This window comes from Volvox carteri (genome assembly GCF_000143455.1).
Source record: "Volvox carteri f. nagariensis unplaced genomic scaffold VOLCAscaffold_4, whole genome shotgun sequence".
In the NCBI taxonomy this organism is placed as follows: Eukaryota; Viridiplantae; Chlorophyta; class Chlorophyceae; order Chlamydomonadales; family Volvocaceae; genus Volvox; species Volvox carteri.
Window position 1 is genome coordinate 274,721 of NW_003307547.1, and position 24,966 is coordinate 299,686.

General features: G+C 55.3%; 4 protein-coding genes across 4 annotated transcripts in view; all 4 read left to right on the forward strand.

Moving 5' to 3' along the window:
- Window positions 1–460: 460 nt before the first annotated feature.
- Window positions 461–12,047, forward strand: VOLCADRAFT_116118 (uncharacterized protein; the record flags this gene model as incomplete). The annotated part of the gene is made up of 20 exons (XM_002946642.1): window positions 461–520; window positions 669–779; window positions 1,332–1,448; window positions 1,615–3,800; window positions 3,919–4,239; window positions 4,423–4,657; window positions 4,856–5,079; window positions 5,203–5,314; window positions 5,407–5,550; window positions 5,662–5,860; window positions 5,968–6,096; window positions 6,237–6,361; window positions 6,542–6,675; window positions 6,824–7,025; window positions 7,188–7,439; window positions 7,487–7,777; window positions 8,046–8,522; window positions 9,430–9,726; window positions 9,869–10,319; window positions 10,981–12,047. 20 exons carry the CDS (start codon window positions 461–463, stop codon window positions 12,045–12,047), a joined length of 7,134 nt encoding a protein of 2,377 aa, XP_002946688.1.
- Window positions 12,048–14,099: 2,052 nt separating this feature from the next.
- On the forward strand, window positions 14,100–19,782 carry VOLCADRAFT_86899 (uncharacterized protein; the record flags this gene model as incomplete). Its single annotated transcript, XM_002946643.1, has 11 exons — window positions 14,100–14,147; window positions 14,338–14,548; window positions 14,666–14,794; window positions 15,039–15,163; window positions 15,265–15,398; window positions 15,689–15,890; window positions 16,189–16,443; window positions 16,687–16,998; window positions 17,222–17,343; window positions 18,039–18,789; window positions 19,057–19,782. 11 exons carry the CDS (start codon window positions 14,100–14,102, stop codon window positions 19,780–19,782), a joined length of 3,015 nt encoding a protein of 1,004 aa, XP_002946689.1.
- Window positions 19,783–21,581: 1,799 nt separating this feature from the next.
- Window positions 21,582–23,589, forward strand: VOLCADRAFT_86900 (uncharacterized protein; the record flags this gene model as incomplete). The annotated part of the gene is made up of 5 exons (XM_002946644.1): window positions 21,582–21,982; window positions 22,277–22,427; window positions 22,547–22,648; window positions 22,839–23,066; window positions 23,146–23,589. 5 exons carry the CDS (start codon window positions 21,582–21,584, stop codon window positions 23,587–23,589), a joined length of 1,326 nt encoding a protein of 441 aa, XP_002946690.1.
- A 1,216-nt stretch (window positions 23,590–24,805) lies between these two features.
- The window catches only part of mot51 (uncharacterized protein), a gene marked incomplete at both ends in the record, with an annotated part of 28,615 nt that continues 28,454 nt past the window's right edge, over window positions 24,806–24,966 (forward strand). Inside the window, one exon of the mRNA XM_002946645.1 lies at window positions 24,806–24,869. Coding sequence (XP_002946691.1) covers window positions 24,806–24,869 — 64 coding nt within the window. The remainder of the gene's footprint in view (window positions 24,870–24,966) is intronic.

The window sequence follows — 24,966 nt, forward strand, 5'->3', positions numbered from 1 at the left end:
TTGTGATCTCCTGTTGCAAGTTGTAAGCTGATTGGATGTAAGGGGTTTCAAATGCATGACATGTGCAGGCCTCCTGAGCAGGTATCTAACTACTAACTGTGTGATTTCTCAACCGTCTATTTTTATCCTAGTTGCATCATCCTAACTAAGGAAAGGTGGGGTGTATACGTTTGCAACATCATTCGCAGTAAGATTATTCGAGTTCTTAATTCCGGTCGAGCCGTACTTCCGATGAATTGATTGGATTCGTTTGCACAAGCGCAACCATCTTGAGTGTGTGAGTATCATCTGTGTTAAGCTTAGATTTGATTTTAAGCATGTGTCACGCCTTACCATGACGAAGAATAGCCTATCCTCTTCGTTGTTGACCAAGTCCTTGCAGCCAAGCTCGTCGTGCAACCAGGATACAACGACATATTTTTCAAGTTAATGTTCGTCAAACCGATCTAGTACGTTGCATATGTCCGACTTAACTCCTTCTGCAGCTGGCGAAGATGAAAGCGATGGCAGCTCTCCTACGGTAAGTCCTGGCATGGAAAACGGATGTTCATCCATGCCCAACGACAAACTAGGGGTGGGTTAGAGGTAGGGGCGCACAGCCGGCATATAGAAGAGGTAGATTGCCAGGGCGCTGACCAGAGCCCATGTTACGTGGCTGTCCGGCGCAGCTTCGAGAATTCACTGCTGCGTCGAATGAGGTACACATGCTTGCAACTCTCACTGCAGCCATGATTAAAGCCCACACATCAGCTGCTCCCTGCGCTCCCCCCGGGCGCCAGGTGAGCACGCTGCCCGTTCTCGTGCAACTTGTGCGTCCGGATAGAAGCCACGGTGGTTCATTTGGCGCACGGCCAATAACTCGCAGGAGGATGCGGCCAAGCAAAGTGGAGTTGGGAACACGGGCGATGCGGCACCGCCATCCCCAGCTACGTCAGTCGGTGACAGCGAGCGGTCCCGGCGCAGGCGGTCCACTTCCTACGTGCGACTGCGCACAACAACAACGACGACGACAACTACAAACGGCGCTACTGCTACGACACCGATGGGATCGCTGCATGAGCGCGTGCGTACCACTGGCATGCAGCCAAGCCATGACAGGTAACGTGCCAGACGGTTGGCGGCGTCCTGCAGTTACTGCAGTCAGCTAGACATGCTGGTAGCTGACCATTACAGTGCATTGACGATATCGGCGCTCTGTCACATTGCCGGATAAACGCAGCACCAACAATCGCGGCAAATTAGGGGCGGTTCGTTCTGGGCACCGGATGCTACCACCTGATCCTACGACTGTAGCCCCAATTGGGATGACTACTCTGCGGCAACACGTTGAGGAGCTATCGTCGCAGCTGAAATACGCGCGGACGAAGCAGGAGACTGACGCCGCGTTGATTAAGGAGCTGGAGGCTGAGAATGTACGCCTTAAAAACCTCGTGGACAGCGCTGGCGAGGTATGTTGACATGCACCCAGCGCAGTGCTGAACAGGGAAACAAAATATCGCTCCTGCAGGAAGTTTCCCCTGACGTCTGTTCAGGACGGAGTGTCACTTCGAGTGCATACTCCTAATGATGACGCCGTGCTTGCCCTCTATATATTGCCGTTCCTGAAATCGGTAGGTCTCAGATGCTGCCGCGGCCTCCCTGCGGGAGCTGGCACGGTCGCGCAGGACGGTAGATGACCTGCGTCAAGAGGCGGACGTCTTGCAGCGCCGTGCCCAGGAAGCTGAGCTGCGCTGTGAGCAGCTGCAGCAGCTCTTGCGTGACACAGAGCAGAGGCTCAGCGAAGCGGAGCAGCGAGCAGCAGCATCAGCGCGTGTGCAGCATGTGGAGCGGGCCTCTGCTCGCATGGAGCAGGCACTTGAAGCGTCGAACGAACGATTTCAAAGCGCAGAACGCCGAGCAGCCCGTGCGGAGCAGATCGCTGCACAGGAACAGGCGCGGGCATCTGACGCCTGTCAGCGTGCATCGCGTGCAGAAGCAGCAGCTGCTGAAGACCATGAGCGGGCTCTTGACGCGGAGCGGAGGGCAACACGGGCAGAGCACTTACTGGAACAGCTGCAGGAACAGACGCAAGAGCTTGAACGACAAGTAGGGCGTGCCCAGCAGCTTGCTGGGAGCGAAGCAGGACGGATAGCGGACGCAGAGCGTCGTGTCGCGCGTGCAGAGCAAGCAGCTGCCCAAGAGCGGGAGCGGGCTTTAGCGGCTGATCGGCGCATGGAAGAGGAGCTTAAGCAGGCGCGCACAGCTGCAATGGCAGCCAACCAGCGAGCTGCCCTTGCCGAGGATGCAGTTGATGAGGAGCGAGCAAGAGCAGATGCAGCTGAGCGGCGTGCAGCTCGAGCGGAGCAGGCCGCGGAAGAGGCACACCAATTTTGCTTAGACGCGGACCGGAAAGCTACTCGGGCTGCTCAAGCACTCGAAGAAGCCGAGCGTCTTGCAGGGCGATCAGAACAAGCTCATGCTGAAGCGTTGGCGCGTGCAGAAGAGGCGGAGCGTCGAGCGACCCGAGCAGCCCAAAGCTTGGAAGCAGCTGAGGCGCGTGCTCTTGATGCAGAGCGGCGAGCCGGAAAAGCAGAGCAGGCGCAACAGGAAGCTTTGGCACGGATAGCAGAGAGCGATCGACGAGCCGTGCGAGCGGAGCATGCACAGGGTGAGACCGTTGCAGATCTTGAACGTTGTCTGGTGCGCGCCGAACAGGCGGCAATGGATGCTCGTACCCATGCCAACGAGATGGAGAAACGTGCAGTACGGGCGGAGCAAGCCGCACAGCAGGACCGGCAAAGTGTCTCTGATGCCGAGCGTCATGTGGCACGCATGCAGCAGGCACTAGAGCAGGCCCAAAACGATGTGGCGACTGCACAACGGCGTGCCGCTCGTGCGGAGCAAGCTATAGAAGAGGCGCGCGCCAGAGCAGAGGAGGCCAGGGCGCAAGCAACGCAAGCTGAGTCCAAGGCAGCACACGTTGAGCAGCTGCTTGCACAAGAGCGCGAACGTGCGGAAGATGAGGCGCGCCATGCAGCACGCATGGAAGCCGCGTCACTGCAGGACCAGGAGCGCGCTAGGGAGGCCGAGGAACGGGCCGCTGCCGCAATTACACGGGCGCAGCAGGCTGAGACGCGCTTGGCGGTTGCTGAGGGACACACGGCTGCACTTGAAACCCGATTGCAGCAGGCATTGATGTATGCCGATGCAGCAGATGCTCGTGCAGTTGATGCCGAGCGGCGATACGATCGGCTTTCTGCAGACAGCCGAGAACTGCATGCCGCGGTGCTGCACCTAGCCAATAATCCGGACATAGCTGCGTTGGCGGCGCCACCAAAGTCACGTGTGCAGTCATCGCAGGAAAGGGACCGCAGCCCACGCCGTCTTCCATGGCACAGTACTATGGGACGTCCCCGGAGAACGCAGGATAACGACCCAACAGACCAAGCATTGGACATGGGGTCGCCCCGCAGGTCCGCTTTGGGCGAGTCAGACAGCTGCAAGCGCTCTGGGTTTGACACAGACGTGATGGGAGAAGCCTCCACTCCCGGTTTGATAGGCCAAGGCAACAGTACGCTTATTCGATTATGGGCAGACGCCTATGCAACGCCATCACCAGATCCGGGCCCGACCGGCAGAGATGCGCAAAAAGGGTCCGCAAGGTGGCGCGCTGCTCCTAGTCGCATTAGCAGTGACCAGGTGAGGAGCAGCGATGGTGGTCAGGGGTCCCGAGCCGGCGGTTCGCCATCACGCTTGGCGCAATCAACTGGACCCCTGGAGCTCTTCATAGATGGCACGAGCGCGTTGGCCGACGAGCTAAGGTGAGGGATTCCGCAAACTTGTCAAAGCTGGAGTATCTTTCAGCTTTTTTCCGTCCTCTTAGGCTATTTTGAGTCATTCACCAAACGTTGAACGGCGATGGCGTCCGTATGTTCGTAGGCACGTGCGCAGTGAGCTGCGCAGCACGCGCCATGAGCTGCACGATGTGAAGGCACGATACAGCGCGGCGTGCAGTAGGGTTCAGGTGCTTGAGGAGCAGGCGGCGAATGCAGATAAGCTAAAGGCCAAGGTGGAGCAGCTGACGGTGCAAGCCCGCAAGTGCGAGCACCTGGCTGCTGAGCTCAAAGTCTGCCGGACGCAGCTGGCTGAAGTGGAGGGGCTACATATTGACCTGCGCAAGGCACAGGCGGAACTGGCGGAGATGCAAGGGCTGCGGATTACGCTTGAAGAGGCACGCGCACAGCTTGTTGAGATGGACAGGTGTGGAAAAGGGTGCAGCAGGCCGAGGGATAGCCAGCGATCCTGCGGGTTGACAGCCTTTTGTGTTGAGGTTTACGTATCGGCCTGAAACCTGTCCTAGTATGCAATCTACGAGATACCTGCTGGCCTTCTGTTGTCCACTTCGTAATCATCACGGTGCGTTTCGGTGAATTGCCTTTGTAGGGTGCGTTCGGAGGCGCGGCGAGTCAATGCTTTGCTGCAAACGGTAACCCGCGAGCGTGATGCAGCACGCAGCGAACTGCAGGAGGCGTCTGTGCAGGCAATGAGTATTGCGGCGCTGAAGGCGCAGCTGCAACGGTTGGAGACCTCCTTAGCAGAGGTTGATCAAGGACGTGAGGAAGCGCGTGCGGCTCATGCCGCCGCCATAGGACAGCAAGAGAAGCTTCGAGCTCAGCTGGTACGGCTGGGGTGAAGCTGCGTACGGGTTGTGTAGGCCAGTGTGAGACTAAGTCGCAGCTTTCTATGCGGTCATTTCTGGGACCAATACGCGTTGAATGGTCAACATGGCTCTTTCGTACGGACACCATCAATAGCACCAAACGATTACCATTGGCCAACGAACATGGAACCATGTACATTGCCCTCTCCTTAACAGTTGACGGCTGAGGAGGAGCTTGGCGAAGCGGTGAGGCGCTGCGCACGCTTGCAGGCAGTCGCCGATGAGGTCTCACACCAGCGAGATCGTTTGCAAGTCGCTTTAGAAGGCGCTGAAGGTGCATTGCAAGCCGCGGAGGCAGAGCGTGCAGTGCTAGCAGCAGCGCAGGAACGCGCCAAGGGCAAGTTACAGGAGTTGGCCGAGCTTCAGGATGAGGTTCGCGTGTAAGTTGGCTTATCCTGCGGAAAGGCGTTACAGCGGAAACCATGTATTCACGCACGAGGTCGATCCCCGTACCCAGGTCTGATATCGCTAACGTGGCGTTCACAACCATTGGTTTCGCGCAGGTTGAAGTCTCAGTTGCAGGAAGCTACTGCGATGCAGAAACGGTCTGTCCAAGGTGAGGAGCAAGCCAATGCACGAGTGGAGGAATCCCAGAAGCAAATCGCTACGCTTAAGGTACGTTAACGCAGCTATCCAAGCCCGTCCACATCCAGGGCAATTTTATGTATTTTGTTAGCCCTTTCCCTTCCCTATGCTGCAAATTTCAGGCCCAATTGGCTCAGGCTAGTGGCACCCAAGCAGAGGCTGCAGCGTTGAAGCTGAAGTTGGACCAGGCTTTGGGACAATTGCAAACCATGAAAGCCGATCTCAGTGCTGCTGCCGACCGGCTGGAGGGCCACGCGCAGCTCCAGGTGAGGACAAACCAGCGATGGGAGCCTGCTTAACAAAGACCGCCTGTCTGGAAGCCATTGTCCGTGTAACGTACTCCGTTGTAAGGGAGGCAATGCTTGTGCTGTGTGCAGGCAGACCACGCGGCGACAGTAGAACGTGCCGAAAGAGCAGAGGCTCAGCTTCGTAGTGCCAACGAAGCGAACACGCGGACGAACGAGCAGGTCCAGCTGTTGCAACAGGAACTTGCGGAGGCACGGCGTGGCCTTTTGAAGACGAAGGAGGATCTGGCCTCGTCCACAGCGCTAGCAACCAGCAGAGGCAACAGAGCTGGTGAGAAACATCCTCGGCGTTCTGCCTCCCACGTAGCAAGTATCCTAGTCATGGCAATATTTGGGCCTCGGTCACCCCCCTATTGCGCTCGCTGTCCTGCATTGCAGCTGAGCTAGAGCACGAGGTTGCTATTTTGCGTGAGAAGTCCTACCAGTTGGAGGTGGAGGTGGCAAGCATGACAACGGAGCTGCAACGGCTCAAGGCCGACCTTGCAAGCGCGTCGAACATGATTGAAGGTGAGATTTACCTTGTCATGACTAGGTCGCCCAAGCAGCCGTGCCGGCAAGGGGCCTCCGGCGTACGTTGGAGGCTTGTATAGCGAAACCATTTGGTAATCATGCAACTTTCTCTGTCATCCACTCGCTCATGTCCACAGAAGCCACAAGTGAACGCAACCAGCTTTCGAAGCAGCTATCCGAGATGACGATGCAGCATGCCCGCAGCACTGCTGCCGCAACCGCTGCTGAAGAGCGTATCAAGGCAGACTTGCAGCAACTACAGGTGAGTTTGGGGCCAAATACTGATAAGGGAAGTCTAAGGGCTTTTTCGAATTCGTATGTAACTCCGGGGACACCCAACTTGTGTGCTGTGCGTGATTAACAGTCTTAGGAGCCCCACATCACAAAATCCACATCAACCGTTGGTAAGTAATGGACTTGTCCTGGCCATCGGTGCTGTCAGGTTCGCCTTGCCACCTCCGAGGCTGAGTACCGAACGCTGCAGCACTCAAATGGAAACCTTCACGATGAGCTTGAGCGCACCCGCGGTGAGGTGCTGACCCTCCAGAGCCAGGTCAAAGACGAGCATCGTCGCAGGTAGGAAGATTCGGTGATGCATATTGCTATTCGACATGACTGTGCTCACCAATCCGTGTTAGACAGGGTCTGAAGGTTTGACTGTCTCCCGTATACCTGCTCTCGCGTTAGCGTGCAAGTTCGTGCCCTCATGCTTTCCGATACGCAGGGAGGAGCATGCCAATGAATGCCGCCGCCTGCAGCGCGAGCTGGAGACAACCACGGAAGCCATGACACAGGCACAGCGTTCGCACCGCACTGCGGTCGCCGCAACCACAGAGCTTGAACAAGATCTCGAGCGCCTCCGCACAGGTCATAGTGCATTGGAAGCGGAGCTACAGATCGCCAATGCGCGTGTGCAACGGCTTCTGGTACGTATTTTCTTGGTGTTTTCCTCAATTTCATGCAGCAAGGCATACCTGGCTTCGCTTAATCACGTTACACATGGAATGCCTCTTGAGGTTTTATGTAATCTATGAGGGTTCACTGCAATCCCTAGCATTAAAACCCTTCATTTGTGTAATGCCCCTTAGGAGGACACCCGGCAACTCACCGACCGCAATGCTGAGCTGTCCCAGCAACTCGACAATATGTCGGCAACGGTACGGCAGATTGAGGCAGAAAACGCACGCCTAGTCGACGGTCACGCAAGCCTGACCGTTGAGATGGAGGTGCGTGCCGCGGAGGCCAGGGCAGCGCGGGGAGAAGCAGCAGAGCTGGCCGCTGACAGGGCACGGCTGATGGCCGAGCTCCATGCTATTAAAGCTGAGCTGGAAAAATATCAGGTAGGCCAGCTTGTGTTGCCCACTTGCCTTTGCAATGTGCGTCTCAGAGAAAGGGCTCACCCGTTCCGCTTGCCGGCTTGACGCAGTCCGGGCGCTCAGGATTCTCAACTCACGGGCCGTCGTTCAGTGTTGACCCGCGAGTCACGATCGGCGGGGGCGGAATCCCTCCAGTGCCAGACACAGGAGCAGGGACCGATTCGGCAAGACCACTGCACGTGGCAAGACAGCTTGCGGACGAGTTTGCATCGCTCGTACCTTCTCCGAATGGCCGATCAGACAACTTGCAAGCATTGCTGGCGGCACCGCTTGATACAGGCAAGTTGGTAGTGATGCGATCGGTAAGATCAGCTTAGCTTTCATGCCGGCCGTGAGTTGGTCATGAGAATGTTGTGTACTGGCAACGCAAGGGTATGCCAACCTTGGGGCAACAATTTGCCTTCATGTTCCGACATGCCGTTTCGAGTTTCGCGATACCTTCAATTGCAGAGGGCCTATGCGTCTGGCACAGCCGTTGTAGCCGTGTTCCAATGCTTGCGCGGTTGTGTTTTTTCTTTCCCTGCTCATTGCATAGGTGCTCTGCTGTCCGGGGCTGGTGACCTCTCTCAGTACGAAGCTCTTCTAGCGGCACTCGACGAGGAGGCGCAGCAGTTGGACGAAGAACTTGCGGGCAAAGAGGCCAGCAGCAGTGTGCTCCTGCAGCGTATGCGCGCTACCAAGCAGGCGATAACAGCCCGCATGGAGACGCTGCAGGCTGCACTTCAGAGTGCGCGTGATGCAGAAAGTGACATGCGTCGCCAGGCCGCGGATAAGGATGCCACTATTCAGAGGCTGCAGCTGCAGCTTGCACAGCTATCGGGTGGGGCCACTTTCATGGGCGCGCCAAACATGCCAAGTGCTGAGCCCACCGCGCCGTCGGGGCCGGGCGGGGCACAGTCGACATTAGGTTTCAGCCCGGGCGTTATGCAGGGCAACACGGTCATTTCGGCGCTGCGCCAAGATCTGGATGCAGCGCACGAGCGGTTGCGCGACGCGGGGCGGCAGCTGAGGGAGGCGCAGCAGCGGGCGGAGTCGGCGGAGGCAGAGGTGCGGCTGCCATTAGCAGAAGAGGGTTTGGCGGGGGCCAGGAGATATTAGCCGAGTTGCTTAGTAGTTGACGATATGGAGAGTTGGTAAGCCTGATTGGTCCAAGGGCTGCAAACCATGACGCGTGGCAACCCATACTTAGTGTTCTAATTGTTTTGCATCCCTAGGTATTTACGTTTGTCCGCTCTCCTGAGCTAGGAACGCAAGGTGGTACGTTTTGGGCCGCCATAAAGCCGGGATGCTTTGCCTCGCACGGACGAGTCCGAACTGTAACATGCTGATCGGCTTAGTCTTTGTCAATACACTTTCACACACTCGCTGAGGCGCACTTTATAGTCACTTCTGCGAAACCAGCGAACCACCTGCTTTGGTTTTGACTTAATATCCGTTTGCCACCTTTTGCGCATATCCGCCGCTGGTACCCAGACAGCAGCAGGCTGATCCAAGGCCATCTGGCAACGAAATGATGTTCAATTTGCCGGAACGTACAGCAGTCCTAAGCCCTTGCGGTGCTGCAACGGGACCGTAGCTCGTAGCAAAGCCGCACGAACTAGCAGAGGACAAGTCCTGGCTAGCATGTATATTTGTGTCTCCAGTTTACCTTAATATGCGAATGCTTTCTTAGTGCGCGTCTTTCACTGTTAGGAAAGTGATTGTCCAGGATGGGCTCCTACTGCTAAAGCAGCATCAGAGATTCTCCAGTTTAAAGCATAAATAGTTATAAGATTCTTAACAAACTTCTATCGTTGACGGATTCCATCACCTATTGCCGGCAGCCGGTGTGCGCACATTAGTCATAGCCCCGCCCGCCAGTTTTTCCTTAACGAGTAATGACCTCGCTACACATCCTAAGCTCCTGTGCTTAACTTCAACTAATTGGATGCAATGTCGCGGTGTGCTATGACAGGTTAGCAAGCACCGGACCGCGTTGACGGACGCGCAAACGAAGATCGCAAAGCTACAGACGGAGCTGACAGCCAATGATCGTGTGTTAGCTGAAGCTGAAGCAGCTTTGGTGGCCCTGGTCGGGGAGAAGGAATCTCTGGAGCAGAAGCTTGACAGAGCAGAAGCGGCAGAAATTCAGGCAAAAGAGACAGCAGAAAAGCTTCGGGTCCAAGTGGCTGCGCTTCAAGCACGACTTGGAGCTTTAACAACTACGGCAGCTGCAGTTGAAGCTGACGCCCCCAAAGGCGCTTCCCAGGGCGTAAGTTACCGTGCACAACATCTTTTTTGGACACGTCTTGCGACAAATGCCTGGCCATGTTTCTTGACCTGACCCGCCTTGCTGCGATGCGCTCAAAGCCATTGGTGTCAATAATGGTGATCTCCCTGTCTAACCCTTGCAGCATGCCACTCAAGACGTGCAAAGCCGGGGTGATAATGCTTCCACGAGCCCTTTGTTTGGGGGCAGTCGCGGCCCGCTTAATCGCACTAGTCCTGAGGCGGGCCCGCCTTCAGCCAGCTCAGAATTTGCCGCTGGCTCACAGCCGACAGCAATCCCGGCGCTAGTGCCCGGTTTGAAGCTGCACAAACTGCAGGTTCCGCGCACAAGCGAGTCAGGGTCTCCCCGTTCCACACTTCAGCGGGGCAACACGGCACATGGTGCCCAACCGGAAGGCAACTCAAGGGAGGGTGCCTCGGAGCACCACAAATCCACGGGCTTTAACGAGTCTGCAACAGAAGTGAACGGTTTGAATTTGCCGACAGCCATGCATCCTACAGCTCTTGGCACCGGCTCCACATCCTCGAGGTATGCCTTGGGAGGTCATATGGAAACACCAAACTTGCTTGTGGAAGGTAGTTAGTTCTAACAGCCAGTCCTGGCTTGCGACAAGGCGTCATACATGGCATCGACTGCACGCGTAACTAGTAGCATGCCAGCCGTATACGATACTCCAAACATCTACCATGCTTGCAATACCCATTTGTTGCCTACCTTAAACGCCTATAAGGAACTGCAATCTTTGTCCCGCACGCAAAGTGGCAATGGTGGCCCCACACAGTTACCCCTTCGATTTTCAGGCGCGAGCCGTTCCTCAGCGTGCGCTTTTGTTGCCAACTTGCAGTGTTGCGAAGCAGGATGATGCGACTGGTCGACGTACAAGCATAGATGCAGCGGATGTTATGGAAACTGGTGGTAACCCCGGCAATGATTCCCCGCGCTCGAGTTTGGTTCGACTTACGCCGACGAACAGTAGCTCGCCGCGTTCAAATTTAGGACGCGTAAGTTCGGCAGGCTTGGTTCTGAGAGCTCGCGCATCCTGGGCCCAAGCAGGTGCCAACCCAACCAACACGGGAGCGGCTGGCGCAGGCACTCGAAGCACACCCCCATCGCCCCTATCGCCTGGTGGCCTCAGGAGCCAGGCGTTTGCTGGACGCAGCCCCAGCCCCTCAGCAGCTGTGTTAGGTAGTCCGGGCAGTGCGGATGCCGATGGTGCGCCAATGCCCACCTCTGCAGCTGCTGCTGCCGACCTTGCCGCCATGGCATCTCTGCAGCGCAGGTACACGGGGGCATCTATGTCCGACCACCTCCGACGGTTTTCGTCTCGTTTCTCTGTATGGCTGCCACAATGTGCAAACCAACAGCCGACTTCGCCTTCACAGTCGCAGGACGTGGCCACCTCCGTGTATATGGCGCGGCCTGCTGCCTCATCAGTAGCCAATGCAGCATTGCAAGTTGCCTCCTACCGGCTTACATCGGGCTCCAGCCTCGCTTCTCCTCGCCGTACTCCTTCAGAGCTATCTATCCGAGCAATCAATTCGGAAGACTTTCAGGCGCAGAGCCCAGCCGTTAGCCCCAGCAGCGCCAAAGGCAGCGCAGGTCCAGTGGTCAGCCCCCGCAATACAATTGTACTGCGGTCCTTAAGCCGTGCTGTTGAGCAGGTGACCCAAGGGATGACCATGCCTACACAACGTGGTGTACACGGCCGGGACTTTGAAAATGTGACTGAGAGTGGATACTCTGGGGGGGAGTCTCCACGTGGAGATGCGCGTCGCAGCGAGGCCGCCAATGCGTCAAGAAATGCGTCAAGCCCGCTTGCAGTGCTGCACGGCGGGATGCCTAACCCGCTAGAGCAAGCAACCGCAGCGGGGGCGACGAATACGCCCAAGCCTGGCACCGCTTGGCCCCGGGAGGATGTCCCCTCAAGTCAAACGGATGCTGGTAGCGCGAATCCAGTAGCGGGGAGGCCGGTCCAGGATGCAAGCGCAGGTGGCAATCAGCATCATCCGGTCTTATCGCGTACAGCTGTAAATCAGTCTGCGCGGCTCCGTGGGGAGTCCATTTGGACTGGGGTTGGCGAAGTTGTGGCCGCGGGGACATACGACTTTGGCCAGCGCCCAGCAACCGTGGCATTGCGTCCCAATTCCAGTTCAGATGGTAAAACCCTTCAACAGCAGGCTGTTAGCAGGGAAGTCACACCGGCCAGCTTAAGGCGCAGCGCCGGCCTGGATGAGAGCGCATCCATGCTGGCAAGGCGGCTTGCAGCCATGGATGATGCCCTGCGCGCCATCGGTGCAGCGTAGCAAATGTATAGTCCTAGAGCAAGCAATTACTAGGTACTTTGATCGGTTCAAGGGCAGCTGGAGGACATCGCAACTAATGGCAGGTTGCAGCGGAAATGTAGTGACCGCAGTAACGTTTTTCATGGGCAGACCATGTTCATATGCACAGCCAATGTTGATCCATAGTTGCATTCTAATTCGGCATGCCATCGAGTCCAGGAAGCACTTCTTATTTCCATGACATGATTCAATCGTCGACATTAATCTTATCACACGGAGCAAATGATGGTGGTGAAGTGCCAATGCACCCTCCATCCTCCGTTCGTGGCTCTTGCATTAACTTAACAGACCGCTGCAGCGCAGCATGCCCCGGAGGTTTAATTCGTAACTCTTGGCATGTACCCGTGGAGGCGGCGTGAATCACTGAAACTGCCCAAGGTGCACTGCTGTGTCATGGAGTGATGTTGCGAGGACGTACAATTTATTTATTGTAATCTAAGTAGCTGTGGGAGCGGACGGCGGATGCTGACAGCGTGATTTTGCACTACGCACCTCGTAGTGCCGCCAAGTGTTGGCGCTGTCGGTAGTGTGAGGCGATGTGCGCGTGTATATGTGTGTGATGATTGTCGTGCACATGACACCACGTGCCGTGCTGCCCATTTCTTGATGCTTGTGCCAGGATGGCGTATTCGAGTCAAGACTGTTGATTTGGCTCGCGCCTTTGTCCAGGTGCCAACCTAATGTCCTGGGCCTGGTGAAGTAAAGGTGACCTATTGTCCTGATTCAGGGGCCTGGTTAAGCAATAACTGCACTGCAGCCGTGTTTTATCCTGCAGAAAAACAAAAACTATTGGGGTCTGAAGTACGGTGTATTCCTTCACTTTTCTTCACGCCATCTTTTAATCGGTCAGAGCTCCGCGCAGCTTTGATTTTAAACCCCCGTACAGCCCCGTACGAGTCCAATCCTTTGGCATGAGGCGGTGCCCGATGGAGAGCGGGATGCACGCCTTCACTGGTTGTACTGGCAACTACTAGCATAGCGACCTAAACGCAGCACATGACAACGCGAAAACGTAGTTATGACGTTTCTCCCTTCGAATGATCTGAATTCTCTTGCGGCACAAACGCTCAACCAACTCCGTTCATGTTTTATTTATCAATCCGGTCGTTGCTGTCTCAAGCAACGATCATAGCCGTGGAACCCCTTGAGCTAACTGTGGTCAACCACCAACCAGCAGCAGTAGTTTTGCCGTATGACGTTATAAGCCCGATGCGTTATAGAACAGCTCTTTGACTTTGCAACAAAAAATCGTCATTTAATCAGGCACTACCAGTTCCTCTCCCAACCTGCGGCGATTATCCAAAGGAAAAGCATGAAGACATCGGAGACACTGGCCACCACATAGCTCGCTATGCAAACCGGTGACACTGTTGCACACGCGCGTTTTGAATGACGAATTCCACTCCCACTGAGATGAGATGAACCAATGGATTTAGTTCGGCGGCCGTTTGGCATACTAAGACCTTTTTGTACGTCAGGTTCCGCACACAGTAAGGGAATGAAATTCTGCACGTCGAGACGTAAGCACAATTTCAGCAGTACTGCTTGCACTTGCGTCCGGCTTACATCGGGAGCAAAAGAAGCAAATACGACGAACCTATTTGGTTATAGCACCTGGGCCAGCGATAGGAGCCCTTCCCTTCAGTCAAAACATGGCTTCCTTAGACTTTTGTAAATGGATAGAATATAACTGGAATATTTTTATGGCATTGTAGCTTGGCGTTTGGGACCGTGGCTTAGCACAGTTGACCAACGCTGAGAACTCACCAGCAGCGATTTACTATGCTTTACATGCGTATTTACTGTGGATTGAGTTATGTACAAGCTAGGGTTTCTATGGTACGCTTCCAGAGTTCGTCGAGCTTGGCGTAGCCCCAAGCGTCCAGCTGACCGGCCATTTCGCTTTTCTTGGCCTTCTTCGTAAACTCGCCCGCCATTATGAAGCTGAAGTAGCTGGGCCCAGATCTAATTTGGCTGGTCACACGTTCCAACACCAACCGCTCCAATCCCACCATGGCGTACGGTGGTCCTTTGGATGCACATGGCCAAGCAAGGCTACAGGTGGGTTCCTGTAGGCGAACGGTCTGCACGGCGTGGCCTAGAGTATAGGGGTTCGCGTGTCTTATGCTTGGACACCTTTCCCAAGCTGTGTTGTAAACCTGTTGCAGTCTGTGTACTGCTGTTCCCACCCCATGGACATGGCGGGCTACCTGCGGGCCTAAGAGGTCTCTGTGACGGTTTCATCTCGCAGGCGGAGCTTGCTGCCGCATTGGAACGCGCAGATAGAGCAGAGGTCCAATTGCGTACTGCTACTGATGAATCGTCGCGGTTATCAGATCGTATCGAGCTGCTACAGCAAGAGCTGGCAGATGCTAAGCGTGACCTTGCTAAGAGTCGAGAAGAAACAGTTGCAGTGACTGCCTTAGCTGCAACACATGGAGCAAGAGCAGGCAAGCGTTCTGGTAGAGCGGGGGGCCGCCGCGTGACGGTGACTGGAGGGGGGTTATTTGAGTGTTCGCCGCCAATTTTGCCATAAAGCAAGAACCAATGTGGGTGTTGTCCTCCTGGAAACCTTGCAGTTGAACTGGATCGTGAGGCCACTGCCTTGCGTGAGAAACTGTACCACATTGAGATGGATATCTCGGCCATGACCGCCGAGCGCGACGGCCTCCAGTCTGAGCTGGCAGGAGCGCATATCAACCTTGATGGTACGTGCAAGGCCTCCTGTTCAAGGTGGCGGGATTCAGTTCATGCGCAGTAAAAAAAATCGCAGGACATTCTGCATCAACGATGATGAATTCCCGTCCGCATTTGACATTAATGCAACGTCACACATTAGCTCCAAGCCGTAAGTAGTACGGCAGCACGGATGCGTGTGAAGGTAGGATTGCATGAAACCTCTGGTTGTAACTGCGTGAAGGAATTTGTTTTCGACCTCTGGCTTCTGTACAGATATGGCTTCGGCTCGTAACCAGCTGGCAAACCAGCTAGAAGACGCTGCCAAGCAACTTGCCCGCAGCTCAGCCGCCGCCGCCGCTGCTGAAGACCGCCATAAGGCTGAAATGCAGCAATTGCAGGTTAGTTATTCTTGGAGGCAGGGCATGACAGTGCCTTGTGGCACTACTGTTAGCGCACGATATTAACTATGTCCCTGCCCCTCACGTATGCCGGGGCTCAGCTCCGCTTGGCCACATTAGAAGCGGAGTTCCGCGCAATCAACCATGCCAAGGGAACAATACACGAGGACCTACAGCGCGCCAGAGGGGATGCCTTGGCATTGCAGGCACAGCTACAAGAGGAGTCCCGGCAAAGGTGCGCGGTCGTAGCAACCCAGTGCCGTCGTGGGTATAGACCTCACCAAACGACTGCCAAAGCCAAAGATCAGCTAAAGCTCATAGCCACAACGACACCGAAGTACATTATTATGCATGCAGCTCGGCTGCCTGTGCACATGGGCATTGTGCCACAGCAAAGCACGTGGATTTGTGCTCGGTCGGTGCGATAAGCGTTAAAGCCACTCCACTGGCATACGAGTAGTGGAGAGCGTACACATTTGCCCATACCTGGTCCAGTTAATCTGCTATCCGCGATGCCATTCTCAGGGAGGAGCAGGTTAGCGAGTGCCGTCGGCTGCAGCGTGAGCTTGATGTGGGAGCGGATGCGTTGGCGCAGGCGCAGCGCTCACAGCGCAGCGCAATAGCCAAGTCCGACGAGCTCGAGGTCGAACTAGAACGCCTACATGCCGCCTATAGTGCATTGGAGGCGGATTTGCAGACTGCCAAAGAGCGTGTCGAAAAGATGCAGGTATGGGTATGGTTGCCCACGTGCCACGAGCGCCAAACCTGCGATACCACGAGGACCGCTTGGTTTGCAGTCCTCGCTTTTGAAGAGAAATTCCATATGTCGGGTATTAAGGCAGTGGGTTCAATGTGGCATTGGAGGAGCGTGCCATGTTAAATTCACTTGCATGCCTTAGCTGGCCAATCAACGGCTTACGTTTCCGTTGCATACACGGCAGACTATGTCCTTCGCAGTTACTAACGAAAGGTTCAAAACTTGATGCACGAACATAGTAGCGTTATACCCTTCACGTTTCATCCAGGATGAGGTCCGGCTCACAGCTGAGCGTAACACGGAGCTTGCGGGCCAAGTGCATAGCTTAACCGCGAGCTTGCGACATTTAGAAGTCGAGAATGCGCGCCTGACGGACGGTCATGCGATGTTGAAGGTGGAGATTGAGGCTCGCGCGGCCGAGGCCAGAGCAGCGCGGGGTGAAGCCGCCGAGCTGGCCGCGGACAGGGCACGTTTGCTGGCTGAGATGCAGCAAAGGCATGCCGCTGCCGGTGCCGAGAACGAGGTGCGCGTGATAGCACTCCGCGATCTGTCGTCGTGGCCCGGCAATGCGTGCCGACGACGTCTGCTGCGGGTTTTGCATTTCGTGTGGCACGAAGGCGCTTGTGTGTAGCAGCGTTATTCGATACCCTGCGTGTGGTTCGCATGGCTTCTGCCGCGGCTTACCTCACATATATAGCCTTTGCCAAGCTTTTCCTCATTAGTTACCATGTTTTCCCTCGGACGATGAACCCACCTTCTAACGCAGGTGAGCCAGCTGCGAGAGGCACTGACTGCATCCCGGCTGGACGTAGCTCAGCTTCAGAAGGAGCTGGCAGCGAACGATGCAGTCCTGGCCGATGCGGAATCCGCCCTTGTAGCGCTAGTTTCGGAGAAAGAAAGCTTACAGCAGGCGCTCGATGATGCCCTGATGTCACAACGCGTGGCTGCCCGCGCTGCAGAGGAGCTGCGGGCGCAGGTGGCCGCGCAGTCCGCCCGGGACGCGGCAGCACAAGATGCCAATACCAAGACTGCTGCCAAACAGGCGGCAGCCTTGGCAAGTGGAAACGGTGTTGACCAGGTGAGGCTTGGGATCTTGCAGTTCCGCTACTTTATTCTGTACGCTGCTCTCGTCGCAGCTTACGGTGAAAGTTGCGCTCAAGCATGGGCATGCACAACATGCTATCGATGACCATGCTATCGACCAATGGCTTTGTCTACAAAGTCTGGCTTCTACTTACACGCCCGTTCACATTGTACGCATGCTGCTAATGCTGACGCAATGGCGCCCGTCCCTCACCCAGCAGCAGCGCATGATGAGCTACCTGCAAAGTCTGTCTGAAGCTGACACCACGGGCGGCCCAATCGAGGGCGTTCACGATAATTCCGGTGCTACTACGCCAGCTGCTGCAACCCCGGGGCCCGGGTCAGTTTCCTCGTCAATGGCTGCTGCGGCAGGGCCTAGTGTACGGGTCGCCGGGCCCTCTGCCCCAGCACACGCAGCATTGCGCTACCCTGCCCAGCCCGCTCTGTCGACTAGTGAGTCTGCATCAACGTTGCCAACCTGTCGAACGGGTGGCCACAACGACGCATGGGAGGCTCTGAGCACTTCTGGCACGGACAAAAGCAGAAAGGAAAGCGGCAGCGGCGACAGTGTCATGGCGTCTGTGCCGACTGTCGTTCCCTCAGCAACATCTTTGGTTGCTACATCACCATCCATGGTGATGCGGCAGCCGGATGCAGAAAGTGCCGCCATATTGAGAATGAGCGGCTCACGATCGCTACTGCCAAGGGCATCCATTACCACCACCATCCCTTGTACATCCAGTGTCAGCATCCATGCGGGCGGAGTACGGTCAAAAGGCACGACGCCATCGCCATCCCGGTATGTAGCGGGCCAACTGCACATGGATGAAATGTGTCACAGCAGTCAGTACGCTACTAGGGGTTGGGATTAAAGTTTAATATCCACACTTGATTGTCCATTGCAGTCTGCTATAAGGAAACACCAGGGCGCAAATGGAGAAATGCTTATGTATTTAAGCCCCCTTATGCACACTCTTCTACTTTTAGTTGTTAAACCAAATGAATGAGAGGAAACTTCTGCACTTCCTCCTGCAGGAGGACTACGTCTGCAATCCTCAGTATCTCACAAGAAGAGAGCGTACGCATTACTGTTGAGGGTGCGGTCAACGATGCCTTCCCGCTCACTTCGTCGAGGAGCAATAACGGTGTCCTTCAGCCAATTCCCGGTCTCAAAGAAGCCTCATCTGTCACGGCGTCCGCGGCAAGCGGCGTGACTAACATTATGAGTCCCTCGCCTCGAAGTAGCCTCCTCCAACCCTCCTCACCGCATGGGAGCACCATTGGTGAGCTTCATGAGCAGGCCGACGGATCCAGCTCAGAGCCAAGCCTCGGGCGTGGAGATTTGGGTCCAGTGCTACAGTCGGCAGCCAATCCCCAGTCCTCGGCCGCCAACGCTGCTTGGGGATCAAACTACAAGGCGACAAGCAAGGTATCGCCAGAAAACCGTCCGCCCGCCAGCATTTCAGAGTCCGAGATCAGCCTTACACCTCATCCGGAGATGCACCGTAATCCGCCGCGTGCTTCTTTCAACCTGGGCCCATATAACTCCTTGCCGCCCTCTGCCGCGGCACCACCGTCGCCTTCAGGCAGGGTTTCTCCTGCCGGTGGCAACATGACAGCCACTGGCTCCGGACCAACCCCCAGCGGAGCGACAGGCTACTCTTTTCCAGCGTTGTCTGCTTCCCGTGGAGCTGATGCAACTGTATTTCCACACACGGGGCCGACATCCGCTTCAGCAGATGTCGGCTCCACGCTGCAGACCACTGCTTATCGGTCGCCCACGCGCGTGAGTCTCATTGCGCCTCGCTCCGGGGTTGCAAATGCAAGCCCTACAGAAGGGAATGACCGCACCACAGCAAGTGCAAATTGGCAGTCAAGCCTTGGGGCGACAGCGGCTGGTAGCAGCAGCCCGATGATAAGTCCACGGGTGATGCTGGATGCCAGGATGCTCAGCCGCGCTGTCCGTCCGTCCGCAGATGCCCTCTCCAGCCCATTGCGAGTGAGCGGCATCATCCCGAGCATTGCGGTGGACGCGGGTGTTGCTGCCCCGCAGCAGACACCACCCAGTGACATTGCAATGAGCCATGTAGCTGTTGCAAGTGCCTCACCAACAGGGAACTTGCGACAGCAGCCCAGCAGGTCACAACAACCGACGCCAGCATCGCAAACATATTATAGACCAGGCACGGCTGACATGGTGCTGCCAGATGTGAGTGGTTTCCCATCGCCCTTCGCGTCCGGCAACGCTGCAGCTGTCATTTCATCGCCACGGACTTCAGGGACAGTGGGCACGTCTGCACCTTCATCTCCACCTAAGGCGCCTGCGTCCCCGCCAGCCATCGCGCCTGTCGCTTCACCAGGGAACTCGGGGACAGTTGGCATGGTGGCCTCTACGCTGCCGCCTTCGTCAGCTGCTGGCTTGGAGCCGCTGTCGCGAAGACTTAGCCTTGAGCAGCAGCAGCAGCAGCTTGGTGGCAGTCATGCGTCCGCTTCTCGGCCTTCCTTCTCGTTGGCATTCACCAGGCGCACGACAATCATGCAGGAGGCCGGCTTGGTCGGCGTCGAAGCCATTTCAGCACCCGTACATATGGTCGAAGATGCGCAAACGCCACGGCGCACGGGTGACAAGTTTCCTGCCCCTGCCCCGCGTGAAGCGGCCGCGGATTTTGGCTACCCCAGCTCAGCCCTCCTGGCCCAAGCACCCAGCGAGGAAGACTTAATGCTAATAAAGCGGCTGGCAGCCATGGATGAGGCCCTGCGGGCGATTGGGGCCATTTAAGCTCATGGAGCATACCCTGAGCAGCCCACGTGCGATTTCTCAAGAGTGAGCGGGCGGCGAGCGAACCAGTTGTAGCATACCCAGGAAGAATTCATTTCTTAATCTCTGCATCAAACCCCTATCCATTACTCCATTTGGTCGGATAATGAATGCATCCTGCTCAGTGGATCCAAAAGGGTCGTCCGGGCATAAGCCACGCCCGACACTTCGTGATTATTGTATGGCAAAGAGTTGCGCGTTGAATGCGATTTGTGGTGGGATTGCAGCTGCCTGGATGGCCGGTTGACCGTCCGACCAAGCACAAGCCATTCATATTCAATACTTTTAGTTTTTTTGGGGTTACATGTCTTGCTAAGGTTTTTCAACGCTATGAAGTTGTCAAACGGTTGAGAGCATCAAGCGGGCATTCTGGCGCTGAAAGTCTGCTACCCCAGGCCACCCTCTCCGTAAGTGTGGGGCATTCCCGGTCTTCACAAAATGTGCTTTAGGACCGGCAGCCCAACGACGGCTTTCGTGGTAACGCGAGCAGCGAGATGTACAAGATGTTAAGGCAAGATGTCACATGTTGTACCGGCCAGCAAACACAACAGAAATCCGTCGAGGCATGTACCTTGGCCGGTGGCTGTACAGGTAATGAAGCCATGAGCTATGAAACTGGGCGTTATTCGCGGCATAGGTATGGTGCTCACATGTGAATTGGATCTTCTTTCCTGATGATTCGACAGTACCTTCGATACGGACCTATTCGTAAGTGCGTTTGTTTAGCTGTTGCACATTGTACGATAGTCGTCAGGATTCACAGCAACCTTTAAAGTGGTGGCAACGAATCTAATTTATCTATGCCTGTGAACGAAGTTGCAGTTCTGTAATGTTATATAGTTAGTTAACGAACTTCCGGAACACGTGCTGCACCAGCAGTGGAACGAAGGCTCTGGTGGTACGCTACTGCAATGATAATCGCACAGCAGGCTAGCTAATGAAACGCGAGAAGCTCACAAACGCAAACAGACTGAGCCCGGCAACCCAGAGAAAGTTAGGGGATCGTATCCACGTTTCAATAGAGACGCCCGGGCTGGCACTGTGCTAGAGCATATCCCATGGAAAGCATCCTCGTGATGAAATGGCATCCAGTCATAATATGTCCAATGGATGAGTCCTGGGGGGGTATTTGGTTCCGTTGTTTGCCAACTGTGTGCTAACGGATCGGCGATGGACTGGCAACGGTTCACGGCTAAGGTTTTTCCCATTTCCATAGGCCAAGTCACTTGGGAAATATAACATATCTTATCTTTTTACACATCGTGCATGAGCAAAAGTTTTTATTGCACACGACTTGTTGTGCTGTGCGTACAGAAGGCGAACAAGCTCAGTCTAGCAAGCATAACTGCAGTTAATATTCCATCCAATTGTCCTTGTCGGCTTTGCAGAACAGGTCGCTGAAGTATCCTTGTTGGTTTTGTTAGAGAGTTCAAATCAAGAACGTGGGACAAACGTCACGAAGGGCGACCTGCCCCTGACCTTCAGGCCCCTAAAGGTGCTCTTTTGTTTGGAATATGGCTGTGTCACATTGCGTTGCGTTTCGTGATGCGCGTGAAATGAGTCGGAGCCGTACGGTAATTGCCGAACTCATACTTACGCCCTGCGGACCGATTATTCCTATGACCACGTGTTTTTCCATATCTGCATTGCTTCCTATGTTCTTCACGATATAAACCCTTGATGCGCTCTTCAACCTTTTTGCTTTGCATGGGTTACACTTATCGTCCTAATGTTATATTTTTATCGTAAAGGGGTGAATGATGGGCCATATACGCTTCGATAGCGATGACGAAGACATGGGTAGCGGGCAAGGGCCGCAGCCAAGCACATCTGCGCCGGCTGGGCCGCCAGGGACACTGAAGCTCCCTACATGCTGTGGTTCTGCCCGGGTAGACTTTAATTTTAACGATCCATGCTACGTCTTCCGAGCCTTGCCCAGTCCATCCGGGGACCTAGTTGCCGCGTCCGTGTCAAACCACGCTATCAAGCTCTATCAGCCTAGCGGTCCACAGCTATCTCTTGTCGGAGAGCTTAGGGGCCACACAGGGACCGTTACGGACCTCTCTTTCAGCAGTACTAGCCAGCCGTATGCTATTTTGTCGTCATCAGCTGACGGCTCACTAGCTGTATGGGATGTGCGGAGCATGCAGCTGGCGGAAAGGTGAGGTAACGTACTTGAAGTCATGCACGTTACGACAAGCTACTCTGCAGTTCAGCACCATGTGTGAAGCTGGCAGAGTAGCCTCTGAGAAGCTGAGTTGAGCGTCGTGGGAGGCCGGGCACCAAGAACCCGTGGAGTGCCGGGTGTATGCGCTGCCTAACGCACTTGCAAGTCGCAACGACCGGGTTGTGCCGAGTGGCACTTGACAAATCCCATCATCCTTCGAATAAGAGGGCGTTCCAAATCGATTACTCAGTTACAGAAAGGACAGCTGCGCCATTGTTGTGTGTGCAGGTATGAGGTGCGGAATCAAGAGATTTTTTGCCATTCCAGTCTCGAGCACGTGCTGGCGGCAGGGATTACTGGAGAGGTACTTTTCTGGGACCGGCGCACAAGGAAACCACTAGCGAAATTGGACGACACCCATGCGGAGGACGTCACGCAGGTGCGCGTCAAAAAGCCTTCTGTGCGGGACTCCAGGCAGGGAAGCCTCATTTGTTCGCTATGGCCGCCCGAAACGGTGTACGGACAGGCAGCGCAATTGCGGCCACTCGTCTGGTGCAGGTTCGATTCCACAGCAGCGGCCGTATCCTCAGCGGCTCTACCGATGGTCTCATAGCTGTCCACGACGTATCCAAGTCTTTCAACGACGACGATGTGTTCCAGGTGAGCTAATCTTGACTCTCATGCGGCATGTACCGAGCTGGCACACATGGCACAGGTCATTCTTTCTGACTGGTGTATAAGTGCGTAGTGTCTTGTTTGTGTGCTTATAGGCGTGGAGAGAGCACAGCGTAGGCACGAACGAGACGGGCAACAATAGTGTTGACGTCCTGCACCAGCCCTTCCCTTGCAGGCCGCGATCAACATCAATAACTCCGTAGAAGAATTTGGCCTGTATGGTCATGGCGGTGGGCGGCTGTGGGTCAGGACGGGGACGGAGAGCGTCCACCTGTGGGAGTGGTTACTAGCCACCACTGAAGATGTCCCTGGGGGCGATATGCAGTTCGCAGATTTTCCTATGGCGCGTGAAGCGGCATCGCAGGCGTGCGCTGCATCCGCAGCAGGCAGCATCGTACCACAGGTAAAGGATGCTCCTTCCCGTGTCAGCGGCCCTTTCGTATTGTTCGAGCCGTCACATGCACGTATCTCCCTTTTGGCAGGTTGACTATCTTGTTGGCTGTCATTACGATAGCCCAACGAACCAGCTCTTTTTGGTGGTAGGGCATAACGATGGGCCGGTGGCCTTTGTGCCAGTCCTCGAGCAACAGGGTCCTCAGGGCAACATGGTCGCGGCTGCCATGGCGTGCCCTGTAATGGCCCTAACGGGCGGGCATTCCTCTATCGTGCGGTCGTTGCATTGCATGGGTGAAGGTTCTACAGGGCCACTTTGCGTGACGGGCGGCGAAGATGCGCTCGTTTGCATGTGGACGCTGGATCAGGAGCTTGTAAACGCTGCCGCCGCTGCTGCAGCGGCATCCGGAACAGCAACAGCAGTAGCTCCGTCGGCCACTGGGCGACTGCAACAGCGCTTGTCCCCCGGACCAGACCGACAACATGGGCAGGAGAGGCTTGGCGGCAAGAACAAGCGGCCCTCGCCGTATTGATTCAGGGGCTCAATTGGCTCCTCATTAGCCCTGGCTTAGGGTTTGTCTTGTTTCTTCACCGTCCATATACCGGTGTACATTTTGCGTCTCAATGCCTAGCCTGAGATGGGATGAGACCCGTTTATATGAGCTGCATGAGCGGTTTTGGCCCAATTGCTGGCGTTCCGGTATTTTGTTGATTGAGCTTGCAGTGTATCGTGGGGGGTTTCCGTTGACAAGCATTTGATACGGGTAATCCCCGGGGTGAAATGTGTTCTTTATTGGGTTGCAGCTACAAATGTGCGGGTAAATATTACATGGATGGTTCAAGCATGAGTCCCATGTTGGGCTGACGCTCAACAAGCAGCTCAGCGCCTGTTCCGTTCGCCTGTAAGTGTCGCCATTCATGGCATCCATCCTGCACGCTCTCTTGGTGCCGCAGCAAGAAGCCCTACGCCTTTACCTTGGACTAAAGACTTCACGATGTGTGTGTCTGCCCGCGTGAATCCGATCCTTGTCTCCTTCGGACAACCCAGTCTCCTTTGAACTGAACCCACGGAGCTGCCGTACGCTGTTGACCAAATTATTACGCTCTCGCACCGTTGAACGGGCGGCGAATGGGAAGGGGAGGGGGACTGCGTGCACAAGATAGCATGCGTGGGACATGAAGGGATCGAAAGAGGCAGGGTATATGGAAAGGACGATACAGTACAGCTTCCGCTGTTTACTGCTGTTTTTTAACGGCGGGCCCTGTCAAACTTGAGGATAGAAGAGTTGTTTACGTAGCGTTGGTGTGCGCATGCACCTCTCCTCTAAAAGCGAACTAAACGCGAAAGAGTGACCTCCACTAGCGGCAGTACAAAACTCTTGGATCACGTATGATAGGCTGGACACAGAGCTGCCGATCAAGTCTCGGCGTAACCCTATCCGTTTCGAGCTTTGGATTTTGTATTGTTAAGGATTCAATTCATATGCATAATGTATAGACTACACCATAGGTACTTGCACTACCAAATGGGTTGAATCCAAATCCAAGTAGTCAATGCCTGCAATTCCCAACAAAGAATCTATCGCCTACGACACCACTAAACTAAAACATACAATCTTACATCAGGTCGTCTTGCGTTCCATGTTATCCATCGGCGACGTCGTGAAATGGGTACCAAGGTCACTAGGGTTAAATTGCTCAGCATAAGCTTGAATTCCTGATGGATATATATTAAGCGCTGGATTGATAATGGAGGTCAACGGTCAGGGTACCCGGCGTCGTATGGGCCCTCCGCAACCGGCCATGCCGCAGGGTGAAGGACAGTCCAGGGCATTTAATGCACTGGTTGCGGCTGCTGGAGGCAAGTGTACCTGCAGTTGAGGAAAGGTCTTTCGTTCTATGGCGAAACG